This window comes from Scyliorhinus torazame, chromosome 16 (assembly GCF_047496885.1).
Source record: "Scyliorhinus torazame isolate Kashiwa2021f chromosome 16, sScyTor2.1, whole genome shotgun sequence".
Classification (NCBI taxonomy): domain Eukaryota; kingdom Metazoa; phylum Chordata; class Chondrichthyes; order Carcharhiniformes; family Scyliorhinidae; genus Scyliorhinus; species Scyliorhinus torazame.
The window spans coordinates 90,996,680-91,013,928 of record NC_092722.1 but is presented as its reverse complement, the minus strand read 5'-3'; the positions used below and the strand labels follow the sequence as shown (position 1 = coordinate 91,013,928).

The 17,249-nt window shown below is 46.6% G+C and overlaps 1 protein-coding gene across 6 annotated transcripts in view; it reads left to right on the top strand.

Moving 5' to 3' along the window:
- Positions 1 to 374: 374 nt before the first annotated feature.
- Positions 375 to 17,249, top strand: part of ccar1 (cell division cycle and apoptosis regulator 1) — a 409,621-nt gene continuing 392,746 nt past the window's right edge. For 3 of the 6 annotated variants that reach the window (XM_072478734.1, XM_072478736.1, XM_072478731.1), the window contains exons 1-3: positions 375 to 501; positions 1,189 to 1,308; positions 5,601 to 5,761. In XM_072478734.1, coding sequence (XP_072334835.1) covers positions 1,239 to 1,308; positions 5,601 to 5,761 — 231 coding nt within the window. In that variant the 5' untranslated portion in view covers positions 375 to 501; positions 1,189 to 1,238. Of the gene's footprint in view, positions 502 to 552; positions 675 to 900; positions 921 to 1,188; positions 1,309 to 5,600; positions 5,762 to 17,249 lie in introns of those variants that run through there. The other 3 variants (XM_072478735.1, XM_072478732.1, XM_072478733.1) reach the window with 3 other exon arrangements.

Sequence of the window (17,249 nt, the reverse complement as noted above, 5' to 3'; positions counted from 1 at the left end):
TAAAAAACAATAATATAATAAAATATGGTACTTACCTCAGACCAATGGGTTTCCTCTCCACCAGAATTTATTGGTGAGGGTCTTCCCAGACGTCCGCGGGTCGACTTCCTGTTCCCGCCTAAAACACTAATTTTAAAAGAAAATCCCCGAACCCCAGTATAAACATTCAACCCCCAGTGTAAACCCTCAAACCCAGTTTGTACTGGGGTTTCGGGGTTTACACTGGGGTTCGGGGGGTTTCATTGGGATTTGAGGGCTTACACTGGAGTTTGGGCTTTACACTGGGCTTGAGGGTTTACACTGGGTTTGAGGGTTTACACTGGGGTTCGAGGGTTACTCTCTGAATAATTTCTCCACTTTCCGCCTCCAGCGAGATAGACTATTTGGTGGGAAGTCATCACTGAGGTTGGCAGGTTGCGTGATGATATAACCTTCGATGCAGGGCCCAGCGTAATGACGCATTGCAAGCGTCTTGACGCACCCGCGGCCATTCCGCTCGAGGTGAGGGTTGTTTTGTGTTGCTCGGCCTCTCTCCTCATGGCCGCCGACACGGCCACTATGTCCCTTCCGCCGCGAGTCGTAGGCATTCCGTGTCCTTGCGGCTGCACCCGCTTGCCACAGCGTCATCGCAACTTCTGGGACCGAACCCGAGAGAGCAGGCCGCAGTGGGCTGGGTGTGTACCCGGGCTGCGGGAGGGCCTCGCACCTCAACCTGGAGCCGGCCGCGGGCCGCGTCCTGGCCCGCGAGCCGCGTCCTGGCCCGCGAGCCGGCCGCGGGCCCCGTCCTGGCCCGGGAGCCGGCCGCGGGCTCTGTCCCAGACCCTGGGGCCTCTCCCCGAGCCTGGACATCTCCCGTTCCACACGATTATAATATACTTTATGCCGAAGCCAAATTCTTTTTCCCGACTTAAGTTACAGTGGTAATTGATTTTTTTTCAATCCTGACGCATAATTCTTGAAATTTGGAACATGTTTATGTTGATTTACATATCATCTCATTGACTTGGATGGATAGCTACATCGCCTGGAGTTGTGGCTGTTCATTTTTTTCTCCTTGTGTCGCTTTTCTTCTGACATTGATATATAGACACCTTAGCACCAGCAGTTTCAGTAGAGTTGACTTATGGCTTATTTATTTAATACAAATATATGTAAAAATAATCTTTGCCTTGTGTTTTTAACTCCCAGGATAACTGAACTTGATACAAGACGACGGGTGAGATTCTTAATTTGTGAGCATGGCTCAATTTGGAGGACAGAAGAATCCCCCATGGACCACCCAGTTTTCTGCTGCAGTTACACAGCCAGGTCAGTATTTCTCCGTCCTGCTTTTTATTTTGTGTACATGTTTCCATCAAGCTGAGTCGTATGTATTTCAGTCTCGAAAGTGTACAGCTGTTATCCGAACACCAGGTCGCCTTCAGAACTTGTAGAACAACCCATATGTCCAGATCTGGAATCTGTACTAACAATGGTGGGAAATAGAAGTAGAAAATGCTGAAACTACTCTGTTTGGCAGCACCTAACAGAGTAAATGTTAACTTTCTCTAACCACAAGAACAAATTGCCCTTGGTGTTGGGTGGAGGTGTTGAGTTTGGGTAGGGTGCTCTTTCCAAGAGCCGGTGCAGACTCAAAGGGCCGAATGGCCTCCTTCTGCACTGTAAATTCAATGATAATCTATGATTAATCTCGGACAAAGGTTCGGCACAACATCGCGGGCCGAAGGGCCTGTTCTGTGCTGTATTTTCTATGTTCTCTCTTCTCTCTCTATATATATATATATATATATATATATATTTATATATATATATTATATATATATATTTATATATATAACTGTCTGACCAGTTGAGTATTTCCAGTATATTTGCTTCTAAATCAGATTTCCCGCATTTGTGGTATTTTGCTTTGGAAGGTCGTGTAAATGGTTTCCCTTGCTCAGGAGATAATTCCCATTTTTAAATTCTGATTATGGTTTGGTCTTGGTAATAGTGTAACACAATCAAAGAACAAAGAACAAAGAACAAAGAAAAGTACAGCACAGGAACAGGCCCTTCGGCCCTCCAAGCCCGTGCCGACCATACTGCCCGACTAAACTACAATCTTCTACACTTCCTGGGTCCGTATCCTTCTATTCCCATCCTATTCATATATTTGTCAAGATGCCCCTTAAATGTCCCTATCGTCCCTGCCTCCACTACCTCCTCCGGTAGTGAGTTCCAGGCACCCACTACCCTCTGCGTAAAAAAACTTGCCTCGTACATCTACTCTAAACTTTGCCCCTCTCACCTTAAACCTATGCCCCCTAGTAATTGACCCCTCTACCCTGGGGAAAAGCCTCTGACTATCCACTCTGTCTATGCCCCTCATAATTTTGTATACCTCTATCAGGTCGCCCCTCAACCTCCTTCGTTCCAGTGAGAACAAACCGAGTTTATTCAATCGCTCCTCATAGCTTATGCCCTCCATACCAGGCAACATTCTGGTAAATCTCTTCTGCACCCTCTCTAAAGCCTCCACATCCTTCTGGTAGTGTGGCGACCAGAATTGAACACTATACTCCAAGTGTGGCCTAACTAAGGTTCTATACAGCTGCAACATGACTTGCCAATTCTTATACTCAATGCCCCGGCCAATGAAGGCAAGCATGCCGTATGCCTTCTTGACTACCTTCTCCACCTGTGTAGCCCCTTTCAGTGATCTGTGGACCTGTACTCCTAGATCTCTTTGACTTTCAATACTCTTGAGGGTTCTACCATTCACTGTATATTCCCTACCTGCATTAGCTCTTCCAAAATGCATTACCTCACATTTGTCTAGGTTAAACTCCATCTGCCATCTCTCCGCCCAAGTCTCCAGACAATCTAAATCCTGCTGTATCCTCAGACAGTCCTCATCGCTATCCGCAATTCCACCAACCTTTGTGTCGTCTGCAAACTTACTAATCAGACCAGTTACATTTTCCTCCAAATCATTTATATATACTACAAAGAGCAAAGGTCCCAGCACTGATCCCTGTGGAACACCACTGGTCACAGCCCTCCAATTAGAAAAGCATCCCTCCATTGCTACCCTCTGCCTTCTATGGCCTAGCCAGTTCTGTATCCACCTTGCCAGTTCACCCCTGATCCCGTGTGACTTCACCTTTTGTACTAGTCTACCATGAGGGACCTTGTCAAAGGCCTTACTGAAGTCCATATAGACAACATCTACTGCCCTACCTGCATCAATCATCTTAGTGACCTCCTCGAAAAACTCGATCAAGTTAGTGAGACACGACCTCCCCTTCACAAAACCGTGCTGCCTCTCACTAATACGTCCATTTGCTTCCAAATGGGAGTAGATCCTGTCTCGAAGAATTCTCTCCAGTAATTTCCCTACCACTGAAGTAAGGCTCACCGGCCTGTAGTTCCCGGGATTATCCCTGCCACCCTTCTTAAACAGAGGAACAACATTGGCTATTCTCCAGTCCTCCGGGACATCCCCTGAAGACAGCGAGGATCCAAAGATTTCTGTCAAGGCCTCAGCAATTTCCTCTCCAGCCTCCTTCAGTATTCTGGGGTAGATCCCATCCGGCCCTGGGGACTTATCTACCTTAATATTTTTTAAGACACCCAACACCTCGTCTTTTTGGATCACAATGTGACCCAGGCTATCTACACCCCCTTCTCCAGACTCAACATCTACCAATTCCTTCTCTTTGGTGAATACTGATGCAAAGTATTCATTTAGTACCTCGCCCATTTCCTCTGGCTCCACACATAGATTCCCTTGCCTATCCTTCAGTGGGCCAACCCTTTCCCTGGCTACCCTCTTGCTTTTTATGTAAGTGTAAAAAGCCTTGGGATTTTCCTTAACCCTATTTGCCAATGACTTTTCATGACCCCTTCTAGCCCTCCTGACTCCTTGCTTAAGTTCCTTCCTACTTTCCTTATATGCCACACAGGCTTCGTCTGTTCCCAGCCTTTTAGCCCTGACAAATGCCTCCTTTTTCTTTTTGACGAGGCCTACAATATCATTCGTCATCCAAGGTTCCCGAAAATTGCCGTATTTATCTTTCTTCCTCACAGGAACATGCCTGTCCTGTATTCCTTTCAACTGACACTTGAAAGCCTCCCACATGTCAGATGTTGATTTGCCCTCAAACATCCGCCCCCAATCTATGTTCTTCAGTTCCCGCCTAATATTGTTATAATTAGCCTTCCCCCAATTTAGCACATTCATCCTCGGACCACTCTTATCCTTGTCCACCAGTACTTTAAAACTTACTGAATTGTGGTCACTGTTACCGAAATGCTCCCCTACTGAAACATCTACCACCTGGCCGGGCTCATTCCCCAATACCAGGTCCAGTACCGCCCCTTCCCTAGTTGGACTGTTTACATATTGTTTTAAGAAGCCCTCCTGGATGCTCCTTACAAACTCTGCCCCGTCTAAGCCCCTGGCACTAAGTGAGTCCCAGTCAATATTGGGGAAGTTGAAGTCTCCCATCACCACAACCCTGTTGTTTTTACTCTTTTCCAAAATCTGTCTACCTATCTGCTCCTCTATCTCCCGCTGGCTGTTGGGAGGCCTGTAGTATACCCCCAACATTGTGACTGCACCCTTCTTATTCCTGATCTCTACCCATATAGCCTCACTGCCCTCTGAGGTGTCCTCTCGCTGTATAGCTGTGATACTCTCCTGAACAAGTAGCGCAACTCCGCCTCCCCTTTTACATCCCCCTCTATCCCGCCTGAAACATCTAAATCCTGGAACGTTTAGCTGCCAATCCTGCCCTTCCCTCAACCAGGTCTCTGTAATGGCAACAACATCATAGTTCCAAGTACTAATCCAAGCTCTAAGTTCATCTGCCTTACCCGTAATGCTCCTTGCATTAAAACATATGCACTTCAGGCCACCAGACCCGCTGTGTTCAGCAACTTCTCCCCGTCTGCTCTGCCTCAGAGCCACACTGTCCATATTCCCTAGTTCTCCCTCAACGCTCTCACCTTCTGACCTATTGCTCCCGTGCCCACCCCCCTGCCATACTAGTTTAAACCCTCCCGTGTGACACTAGCAAATCTCGCGGCCAGGATATTTATGCCTCTCCGGTTTAGATGCAACCCGTCCATCTTATACAGGTCACACCTGCCCCGGAAGAGCTCCCAGTGGTCCAGATAACCGAAACCCTCCCTCCTACACCAGCTGTTTAGCCACGTGTTTGTCTGCTCTATCTTCCTATTTCTAGCCTCACTGGCACGTGGCACAGGGAGTAATCCCGAGATTACAACCCTCGAGGTCCTGTCTTTTAACTTTCTGCCTAGCTCCCTGAACTCCTGCTGCAGGACCTCATGCCTCTTCCTGCCTATGTCGTTAGTACCAATATGTACAACGACCTCTACCTGTTTGCCCTCCCCCTTCAGGATTCCCTCTACCCGTTCGGAGACATCCTGGACCCTGGCACCAGGGAGGCAACATACCATCCTGGAGTCTCTTTCACGTCCACAGAAGCGCCTATCTGTTCCCCTGACTATAGAGTCCCCTATAACTATTACTCTTCTGGAACGTTAATGCCATTATGCAAGACTACCATTAAGTTTTGAATTTATTTCATCAGGTGCCCTTGGTGTTCAGCCATCATTGCTCGGGGCGTCTCCGACCATGTACACCCAGCAGACAGCTCTGGCTGCAGCAGGCATCACCACTCAAACAGCTACAGGCTATCAGCTCACCCAGTCGGCAGCCTTACAACAACAGGCAGCTGTTGCACTGCAGCAGGTAGGATTGTTGAGTGCCTTTGTGTTGCCGACCCAGTCGATCAGTGCTGTGTTCGCGATATGACCTAGAATTCCTGGAGTGCAGAAGGAACCCATTTAGTCCATTGAGTAGGCACCGACCCTCCGAAAGAGCATGTCACCTCGGCCAACATCACGCCCCATCCCTGTATCGTCACGCATTGATAATGGCTATTCCACCTAACATAGAAAAACATAGACAACATAGAAAAATACAGCACAGAACAGGCCCTTCGGCCCACGATGTCATGCCGAACTTTTGTCCTAGATTAAGAACAAACACCCCCATCATTCTACCGTAATCCATGTACCTAGTGGGCAGCACGGTAGCATGGTGGTTAGCACAATTGCTTCACAGCTCCAGGGTCCCAGGTTCGATTCCCTGCTGGGTCACTGTCTGTGCGGAGTCTGCACGTTCTCCCCGTGTCTGCGTGGGTTTCCTCCGGGTGCTCCGGTTTCCTCCCACAGTCCAAAGATGTGCAGGTTAGGTGGATTGGCCAAGCTAAATTGCCCTTAGTGTCCAAAATTGCCCTTAGTTCTGGGTGGGGTTACTGGGTTATGGGGATAGGATGGAGGTGTGGACTTGGGTAGGGTGCTCTTTCCAAGAGCCGGTGCAGACTCGATGGGCCGAATGGCCTCCTTCTGCGCTGTTAATTCTATGTTCTACCTATCCAATAGCCGCTTGAAGGTCCCTAATGTTTCCGACTCAACTACTTGCACAGGCAGTGCATTCCATGCCCCCACTCCTCTCTGGGTAAAGAACCTACCTCTGACATCCCCCCTATATCTTCCACCATTCACCTTAAATTCATGTCCCCTTGTAATGGTTTGTTCCACCCGGGGAAAAAGTCTCTGACTGTCTACTCTATCTATTCCCCTGATCATCTTATACCCTTCTATCAAGTCGCCCCTCATTCTTCTCTGGTCTAATGAGAAAAGGCCTAGCACCCTCAACCTTTCCTCGTAAGACCTACTCTCCATTCCAGGCAACATCCTGGTAAATCTCCTTTGCATTTTTTCCAAAGCTTCCACATCCTTCCTAAAATTAGGCGACCAGAACTGCACACAGTACTCCAAATGTGGCCGTACCAAGGTTTTGTACAGCTGCATCATCACCGCACGGCTCTTAAATTCAATCCCTCTGCTAATGAACGCTAGCACACCAGAGGCCTTCTTCACAGCTCTATCCACTTGAGTGGCAACTTTCAAAGATCTATGAGCATAGACCCCAAGATTTCTCTGCTCCTCCACATTGTCAAGATACCGTTAACCCTACATTCCGCATTCATATTTGCCCTTCCAAAATGGACAACCTCACACTTTTCAGGGTTAAACTCCATCTGTCACATCTCAGCCCAGCTCTGCATCCTATCTATGTCTCTTTGCAGCGGACAACAGCCCTCCTCACTATCCACAACTCCATCAATCTTCGTATCGTCTGCAAATACTGTTAGGGGCTGTTTAGCACAGGGCTAAATTGTTGGCTTTGAAAGCAGACCAAGTCAGGCCAGCAGCACGGTTCGATTCCCGTAACAGCCTCCCCGAACAGGCGCTGGAATGTGGTGACTAGGGGCTTTTCACAGTAACTTCATTTGAAGCCTACTTGTGACAAGTGATTTTCATTTTGATTTCATTTTCAATATACTGACCCACCCTTCAACTCCCTCATCCAAGTCATTCATTAAAATCACAAACAGCAGAGGACCCATAACTAATCCCTGTGGTACGCCACTGGTAACTGGGCTCCAGGCTGAATATTTGCCATCCACCACAACTCTCTGACTTCTATCGGTTAGCCAGTTCGTTATCCGACTGGCCAAATTTCCCACTAGCCCATGCCTCCTTACTTTCTGCATAAGCCTACCAGGGGAACCTTATCAAATGCCTTAATAAAATCCATGTACACTACATCCACTGCTTTACCTTCATCCACGTGCTTGGTCACATCCTCAGAATTCAATAAGACTTGTGAGGCAAGACCTACCCCATACAAATCCATGCTGACTAGCCCTAATGAAGCAGTGTCTTTCCAGATGCTCCGGAATCCTATCCCTCAGTACCCTTTCCATTACTTTGCCTACCACCGAAGTAAGACTAACTGGCCTGTAATTCCCAGGGTTATCCCTGTTCCCTTTTTTGAACAGGGGCACAACATTCGCCACTCTCCAATCCCCTGGTACCACCCCTGTTGACAGTGAGGATGAAAAGATCATTGCCAACGGCTCTGCAATTTCATCTCTTGCTTCCTATAGAATCCTTGGATATATCCCGTCAGGCCCGGGGGACTTGTCTATCCTCAAGTTTTTCAAAATGGCCAACACATCTTCCTTCCTAACAAGTATTTCCTCGAGCTTACCAGTCTGTTTCACACTGTCCTCTCCAACAATATGGCCCCTCTCATTCGTAAATACTGAGAAAAGTACTCGTTCAAGACCTCGCCTATCTCTTCAGACTCCATACACAATCTTCCGCTACTGTCCTTGATAGGAACTACCCTCGCTCTAGTCATTCTCATATTTCTCACATATGTGTAAAAAAGGCCTTGGGGTTTTCCTTGAACAGACACGCCAAAGACTTTTCATGCCCTCTCTTAGCTCTCCTAATCCCTTTCTTCAGTTCCCTCCTGGCTTTATTGTATCCCTCCAGCGCTCTGTCTGAACCTTGTTTCCTCAGCCTTACATAAGTCTCCTTTTTCCTCTTGACAAGCCATTCAACCTCTTGTCAACCATGGTTCCCTCACTCGACCATCTCTTCCCTGCCTGACAGGGACATACATATCAAGGACATTTAGTATCTGTTCCTTGAACAAGTTCCACATTTCAATTGTGTCCTTCCCTGACAGCCTATGTTCCCAACTTATGCACTTCAGTTCTTGCCTGACAGCATCGTATTTACCCTTCTATCTCCAAAATGCACCCCCACTTATCGTTTGCTCTTGTTCATTACCAAGTACCAAATCCAATATGGCGTCCCCATCTGGTCGGACAATCTACATACTGTGTTAGAAAAGCTTCCTGGACATACTGCACAAACACCACCCCATCCAAACTATTTGATCAAAAGAGTTTCCACTCAATATTTGGGAAGTTGAAGTCATCCATGACTACTACCCTGTGACTTCTACACCTTTCCAAAATCTGTTTCCCAATCTGTTCCTCCACATCTCTGCTGCTATTGGGGGGCCTATAGAAAACTCTCAACAAGGTGACTGATCCTTTCCTATTTCTGACTTCAACCTACACTACCTCAGTAGGCAGATGCTCCTCGAACTGCCTTTCTGCAGCTGTTATACTATCTCTAATTACCAATGCCACCCCCACCTCTTTTACCACCCTCCCTAATCTTATTGAAACATCTATAATCAGGAACCTCCCATAAGAACTAGGAGCAGAAGTAGGCCTCTACTGCTTCACTGGGCAAGGAATTCCATACATTCACAACCGTTTGAGTGAAGACGTTCCTCCTAAACTCAGTCCTAAATCTACTTCCCCTTATTTTGAGGCTATGCCCCCTAGTGCTGGAAACAACCTGCCTGCATCTATCCTATCTATTCCCTTCATAATCTGATATATTTCTATTAGATTCCCCCCCCCCCATATCTTTCTAAATTCCAACGGGTACAGTCCCAGTCTACTCAACCTGTCCTCGTAATCCAACCCCTTCAGCTCTGGGATTAACCTGGTGAATCTCTTCTGCACACCCTCCAGTGCCAGTATGCCCTTTCTCCAGTAAGGAGACCAAAACGGAACACACTACTCCAGGTGTGGCATCACTAACACCTTATACAATTGCAGCATAACCTCCCTAGTCTTAAACTCCATCCCTCTCGCAATGAAGGACATAATTCCATTCGCCTTCTTAATCACCTGTTGCACCTGTAAACCAACTTTTTGCAACTCATGCACTAGCACACCCAGGTCTCTCTGCTCAGCAGCATGTTTTAATATTTTATCATTTAAATAATAATCCTTTTTGCTGTTATTCCTACCAAAATGGATAACCTCAAATTTGTCAACATTGTATTCCATGTGCCAGACCCTAGCCCATTCACTTAGCCTATCCAAATCCCTCTGCAGACTTCCAGTATCCTCTGCACTTTTTGCTTTACCACTCATCTTCGTGTCGTCTGAAAACTTGGACACATTGCCCTTGGTCCCCAACTCTAAATCATCTATGTAAATTCTGAACAATTGTGGGCCCAACACTGATCCCTGAGGGACACCACAAGCTACTGATTGCCAACTCTTTGCTTTCTATTAATTAACCAATCCTCTATCCATGCTACTACTTTCCCCTTAATGCCATGCATCTTTATTTTATGCAGCAACCTTTTGTGTGGCACCTTGTCAAAGACTTTCTGGAAATCCAGATATACCACGTCCATTGGCTCCCCGTTATCTTCCGCACTGTTAATGTCCTCAAAAAATTCCACTAAATTAGTTAGGCACGACCTGCCCTTTATGAACCCATGCTGCATCTGCCCAATGGGACAATTTCCATCCAGATGCCTCGCTATTTCTTCCGTGATGATAGCTTCCAGCATCTTCCCTGCTGCCGAAGTTTAAAAAAAAAAGTATATATTTATTAAAGTTTTTTAACATAATAACCCCCCCGGTCGTAACAAAAAAAACCGAGAAATCGCACAGAGCAAGATATATACATGGCAAAATTATATATTTACTCAGCTTTGAACACTGGCCCTCACCCGTACGTGCCAGTTTCCCCAACCCTTCATGTTATCTCTTGCTCATCCACCCTCCCAGGCAGTCTCCCCCCCCCCCCCCCCCCAAGGTTGCTGCTGCTGCTGACCGACCTTCCTCTAACGCTCCGCGAGATAGTCTAGGAACGGTTGCCACCACCTGTAGAACCCCTGCGCAGACCCTCTCAAGGCGAACTTAATCCTCTCCAACTTTATGAACCCAGCCATATCATTTATCCAGGCTGGGGGGCTTCGCCTCCTTCCCCATTAGCAAGATCCTTCGGCGGGCTACTAGGGACGCAAAGGCCAGAATGCCGGCCTCTTTCGCCTCCTGCACTCCCGGTTCGTCCACTACTCCAAATGTTGCTAGCCCCCCAGCTTGGCTTGACCCGGACTTTCACCACCTGAGATATTGCTCCCGCCACTCCTCTCCAGAACCCCTCCAGTGCCGGGCATGACCAAAACATATGGACATGGTTCGCCGGGCTCCCTGAGCACCTTCCACATCTGTCCTCTACCCCAAAGAACCTACTCAACCTCGCCCCCGTCAAGTGCGCTCTGTGGACCACCTTAAATTGTATCAGGCTGAGCCTGGCACACGAGGAGGAATTAACCCTACCGAGGGCATCAGCCCACAGACCTTCCTCGATCTCCTCCCCCAGCTCCTCCTCCCATTTACCCTTCAACTCTTCTACCAGCGCTTCCCCCTCTTCTTTCAACTCCTGGTGTATTTCCGACACCTTGCCCTCCCCGACCCATGCACCCGAGATCACCCTATCTTGAACTTCTTGTGCCGGGAGCAACGGGAATTCCCTCACCTGTCGCCTCACAAAAGCCCTCACCTGCATATATCTAAAGGCATTTCCCGGGGGTACCTTGCTGCCGAAGTTAAGCTCACTGGCCTATAATTACCCGCTTTCTGCCTACCTCCTTTTTTAAACAGTGGTGTCACGTATGCTAACCTCCAATCCGCCGGGACCACCCCAGAGTCTCGTGAATTTTGGTAAATTATCACCAGTGCATTTGCAATTTCCCTAGCCATCTCTTTTAGCACTCTGGGATGCATTCCATCAGGTCCAGGAGACTTGTCTACCTTTAGCCCCATTAGCTTGCCCATCACTACCTCCTTGGTGATAACAATCCTCTCAAGGTCCTCACCTGTCATAGCCTCATTTCCATCAGTCACTGGCATGTTATTTGTGTCTTCCACTGTGAAGACCGACCCAAAAAACCTGTTCAGTTCCTCAGCCATTTCCTCATCTCCCATTATTAAATCTCCCTTCTCACCCTCTAAAGGACCAATATTTACCTTAGCCACTCTTTTTTGTTTGATGTATTTGTAGAAACTTTTACTATCTGTTTTTATATTCTGAGCAAGTTTACTCTCATAATCTATTTTACTCTTTATAGCTTTTTTAGTAGCTTTCTGTTGCCCCTTAAAGATTTCCCAGTCCTCTAGTCTCCCACTGATCTTTGCTACTTTGTATGCTTTTTCCTTCAATTTGAAACTCTCTTATTTCCTTAGATATCCATGGTCGATTTTCACTCTTTCTACCGTCCTTCCTTTTTGTTGGTATAAACCTTTGCTGAGCACTGAAAAATCACTTGGAAGGTTCTCCACTGTTCCTCAACTGTTTCACCATAAAGTCTTTGCTCCAGTCTACCTTAGCTAGTTCTTCTCTCATCCCATTGTAATCTCCTTTGTTTAAGCACAAAACACTAGTGTTTGATTTTACCTTCTCACCCTCCATCTGTATTTTAAATTCCACCATATTGTGATCGCTCCTTCCGAAAGGATCCCTAACTATGAGATCATGAATCAATCCTGTCTCATTACACAGGACCAGGTCTAGGATCGCTTATTCTCTCGTAGGTTCCATTACATACTGTTCTAGGAAACTATCGCGGATACATTCTATAAACTCCTCCTCAAGGCTGCCTTGACCGACCTGGTCAAACCAATCGACATGTAGATTAAAATCCCCCATGATAACTGTTGTACCATTTCTACATGCATCTGTTATTTCTTTGTTTATTGCCTGCCCCACCATAATGTTACTATTTGGTGGCCTATAAACTACTCCTATCAGTGACTTTTTCGCCTTACTATTCCTGATTTCCACCCAAATGGATTCAACCTTATCCACCATAGCACCGATGTCATCCCTTACTGTTGCCCGGATGTCATCCTTAAATAACAGAGCTACACCACCTCCCTTACCATCCACTCTCCTTCCCAATAATTTGATACCCTCGGATATTTAACTCCCAGTAGTGACCATCCTTTAACCATATTTCAGTAATGGCCACTAAATCATTGTCATTCACGATGATTTGCGCCATCAACTCATTTACCTTATTCCGAATACTACGAGCATTCGGATAAAGTACACTTATGCTGGCTTTTTTACCTCTGTTTTGAATCTTAACACCTCGATCAGAAACCTCTCCTAAGTTTTATTTCCTCTTAACTTTTCTCCTAATTTTCCTTGTCGTTGAACCCATATCTTCATGTAACAACCTGCCGCGTCGCTTGCCATTTGTTTTTACTTCTCGTTTCATTACTTTTAGTATTACTAGGTCTATTCACTGAGCTCCCCTCAGTCACTGTATCTTGTACTGTCGCCCTTTTTGATTTCTGACTATGGCTTCTCTGCCTTACACTTTCCCCCTTACTGCCTTTTGTTTCTGTCCCTGTTTTACTACCTTCCGACTTCCTGCATCGGTTCCCATCCCCCTGCCACATTAGTTTCAACCCTCCCCAACAGCTCTAGCAAACCCCCCCCCCCACCCCCCACCCCCACCTCCAGGACATCGGTTCCAGTCCTGTCCAGGTACAGACCGTCTGGTTTGTACTGGTCCCACCTCCCCAGAACCGGTTCCAATGCCCCAGGAATTTGAATCCCTCCCTCTTGCTCCATCTCGCGAGCCACGCATTCATCCTATCTATCCTGACATTCGTACTCTGACTAGCTCGTGGCACTGGTAGCAATCCTGAGATTACTACCTTTGAGGTCCTACTTTTTAGTTTAACTCCTGACTCCCTGAATTCAGCTTGTAGGACCTCGTCCTGTTTTTTACCTATATCGTTGGTGCCTATGTGCGCCACGACAGCTGGCTGCCCCCCCCCCCCCCCCCGGAGTGTCGATTGCATCCGCAGAACCGCCTGTCTATTCCCCTTACGATTGAGTCCCCTATCACTATAGCCCTGCCAGTCTTCTTCCTGCCAAGTAGCGCACAGAGCCAGCCACGGTGCCATGAACCTGGCCGCTGCTGCCTTCCCCTGGCGAGCCAGCTCCCTCAACAGTATCCAAAGCGGCATATCTGTTTTGCAGGGAGATGACCACAGGGGACACCTGCACTGCCTTCCTATTCTTGCTGTGTCTTTTGGTCACCCATTTTCTATCTCCCTCAGTAACATTCACCTGCGGTGTGACCAACTCGCTAAACGTGCTATCCACGACGTCCTCAGCATCGCGGATGCCGAATTAGTTTAAACCCTCCCGAAGAGTACTAGAAAACCTCCCTCGCAGAATATTGGTGCCCCTCTGGTTTGGATGCAACCCATCCTGCTTGTGCAGGTCCCACCTTCCCCAGAATGCACTCCAATTATCCAAATACCTGAAGCCCTCCCTCCTGCACCATACCTGCAGCCACATGTTCAACTGCACTCTCTCTATTCCTAGCCTCGCTATCACGTGGCACTGGCAACAAACCAGAGATGACAACTCTGTCCTGGCTTTTAACTTCCAGCCTAACTCCCTAAACTCGTTTGTTACATCCACACAGCTTTGGACTGTCGGAGGAAACTGGGGCTGCTGGAGGAAACCCACAGACATTGGGAGAAAGTGCAAGCTCCACACAGTCCCTCGCGCAAGGCTGGAATTTAACCTGGATCCCTGCCGCTGTGAGGCGGCAGTGCTTGCTATTGCCATCATGCGGCCCTTTGCCAAAATGCCATTTTGCAGATGAGTTACACAGTTGATTGCTGCCGTCCTTGATATTGCAAACAATAGTTTAGCAGCTGCCCAATTGCTCTTTCCCAAACATTCGTGATGGAATTCAATCCTAGAGGTGGAATCCTTTGGCTCAGTTTTTAACAGGTGAATGTTTCTCCTTGTCACTATAGGTCAAATGTATACTGGCTAATGTTCCTTTAAAACAAATCGTTCTATGTTGTGGTCATTGTAGGTCAGAAGATGCGATCTGGATAGTTTAATTGTTCAAATTAATGTTGGGGCCAGGAACAGGTCAGATTGCCAACTTTTGGCTATTTGGAAGTTGGAGACATTTCAGAATCGATATGGTGTTGGAAGCTGATATAGTCTGTATTTTTAGATCATTCTGGTGGCACAGTAGTTAGCACTGTTGCCTTACAGCAAGGGGACCCGTGTTCGATTCCACCCTCCGATGACTGTGGAGTTTGCATATTCTCCCCATGTCTGCATGGGTTTCCTCTGGGGGCCCTGGTTTCCCCCCACAGTCCAAAGATGTGCAGTTAACACAGTAGTTAGCACTGTTGCTTCACAGCACCAGGGTCCCAGGTTCGATTCCTGGCTTGGGTCACTGCCTGTGCGGAATCTGCATGTTCTCCCCGTGTTCTGCATGGGTTTCCTCTGGGTGCTCCAGTTTCCTCCCACAAGTCCCGAAAGACATGCTGTTGTGTAATTTGAATTCTCCTTACGTGTACCCGAACAGGCGCCAGAATGTGGCGACTAGGAGCTTTTCACAGTAACTTCATTGCGGTGTTAATGTAAACCTACTTGTGACAATAAAGATTATTATTATTAAAGGTGGATTCGCCATTCTGAATTGCCCCTTAGTGTCCAAAGGTCTGGTGAGGTCACTGAGGATAAAGCGGAGGATTGGGGCTCGGTAGAGGGTGCTCTTTCGGAGGGTAAGAAGTTTACCAATTGTTGCTGGCTGGCAGCTGTTCGGCTTTTGATTAATTTATTCTGTGTTTGGAATCAATGAAATGAGGTGGAGGAAAAGGGCCAGACATTCATGGGAAGAAGGAACCAGTGAGAAATAACAGATTATATTTACCCATAATTAAAATGGCATAGAATCATTATGGAAGTGTGTAATGTTGCATGGAAGGTACAGTATTTATCTTGAGAAATTTTACTTGCTGAAGTGGTCTTATTTTTTTAATGGTAACTGGTTGAAAGAAATATTGGCGAAATAGACCAATCACAGGTCAGTCCTTCAAATTACCACAGTGTACAACTGAGCACTTCATTCATGAGAGATGTCCTGTCACCTGTCATTGGTACGTGAAGAATTTGAGGTGCTGATGTTATGGGCCAGGGTTTAGAGAACACCCAAGTATATCATGGAGTTCCCCTGACCCACGACTTTTAATAGATTGTGGTTATAGGGAGCACAGGGCCTACTTTACAGTTGTAATGCAACAGAGATCTAAAGTACGTTTAAAAACAAAACTCATGTTTATTTCTGAATCCAGTTCACACTTTATAAACTCACAGTAAACATCTTAACAACTATCAACACCAATAATCCCCACAGATACAAGATTCTACAAGTAACCCTTCATAACTTTCCTAACAACATCCATAAGACCAAAAGACCCTTTTTTACAGAAAGACAGCAGATTTAAATTCTTTACAGAAACAGGTATTACTTTGAAATCACCCAAATGATCTTGAGACAGTCTTTAGATTGCAGAGAGAGATCAATATACGGCTGCTTGCTTTGCCTGCAGCTATCCAGTTCTGAAAACAAAACTAAAACACACTAGCTGCCTGCTCAAAAATGAAAGTGAAAGTCAGCCAGCCCAGCTCCACCAACACTCTGACATCACTGCAGCTATTTGATAAACAACAATTTCGTAAAGGTACTCTCACGTGACACTGAATAACGAGTATACTGATAGAAAATTTGAAAGAATATTAGTATCATATGCGAAATAACTATTAAATGTAACCTGTTGTGATTTGACTGTAGTCCTCACCTTGGAAAACACGGGTGAGGTACAGGAGGATTGGAGAATTGCTAATGTTGTCCCCTTGTTTAAGAAGGGTAGCAGGGATAATCCAGCTAATTATAGACCGGTGAGCCTGACGTCAGTGGTAGGGAAGCTGCTGGAGAAGATCCTGAGGGATAGGATCTTTTCCCATTTGGAAGAAAATGGGCTTATCAGTGATAGGCAACATGGTTTTGTGCAGGGAAGGTCATGTCTTACCAACTTAATAGAATTCTTTGAGGAAGTGACAAAGTTGATTGATGAGGGAAGGGCTGTATGTAGATGTCATATACATGGACTTCAGTAAGGCGTTTGATAAGGTTCCCCATGGTAGGCTGATGGAGAAAGTGAAGTCTCATGGGGTCCAGGGTGTACTAGCTGGATGGATAAAGAACTGGCTGGGCAACGAGGCAGAGAGTAGTAGTGGAAGGAAGTTTCTCAAAATGGAGAACTGTGACCTGTGGTGTTCCACAGGGAACCGTGCTGGGACCACTGTTGTGAGTGATATACATACATGATCTGGAGGAAGGTAAAGGTGGTCTAGCAAGGTTGCAGATTACACTAAGATTGGTGGAGTAGCAGATAGTGAAGAGGACTGTCCGAGAATACAGCAGAATATAGATAGATTGGATTGTTGGGCGGAGAAATGGCATATGGAGTTCAATCCGGGCAAATGCGAGGTGATGCATTGTGGAAGATCCAATTCAAGAGAGAACTATGCGGTAAATGAAAAGGCCCTGGGGAAAATTGATGTACAGGGAGATCTGGGTGTTCAGGTCCAATGTA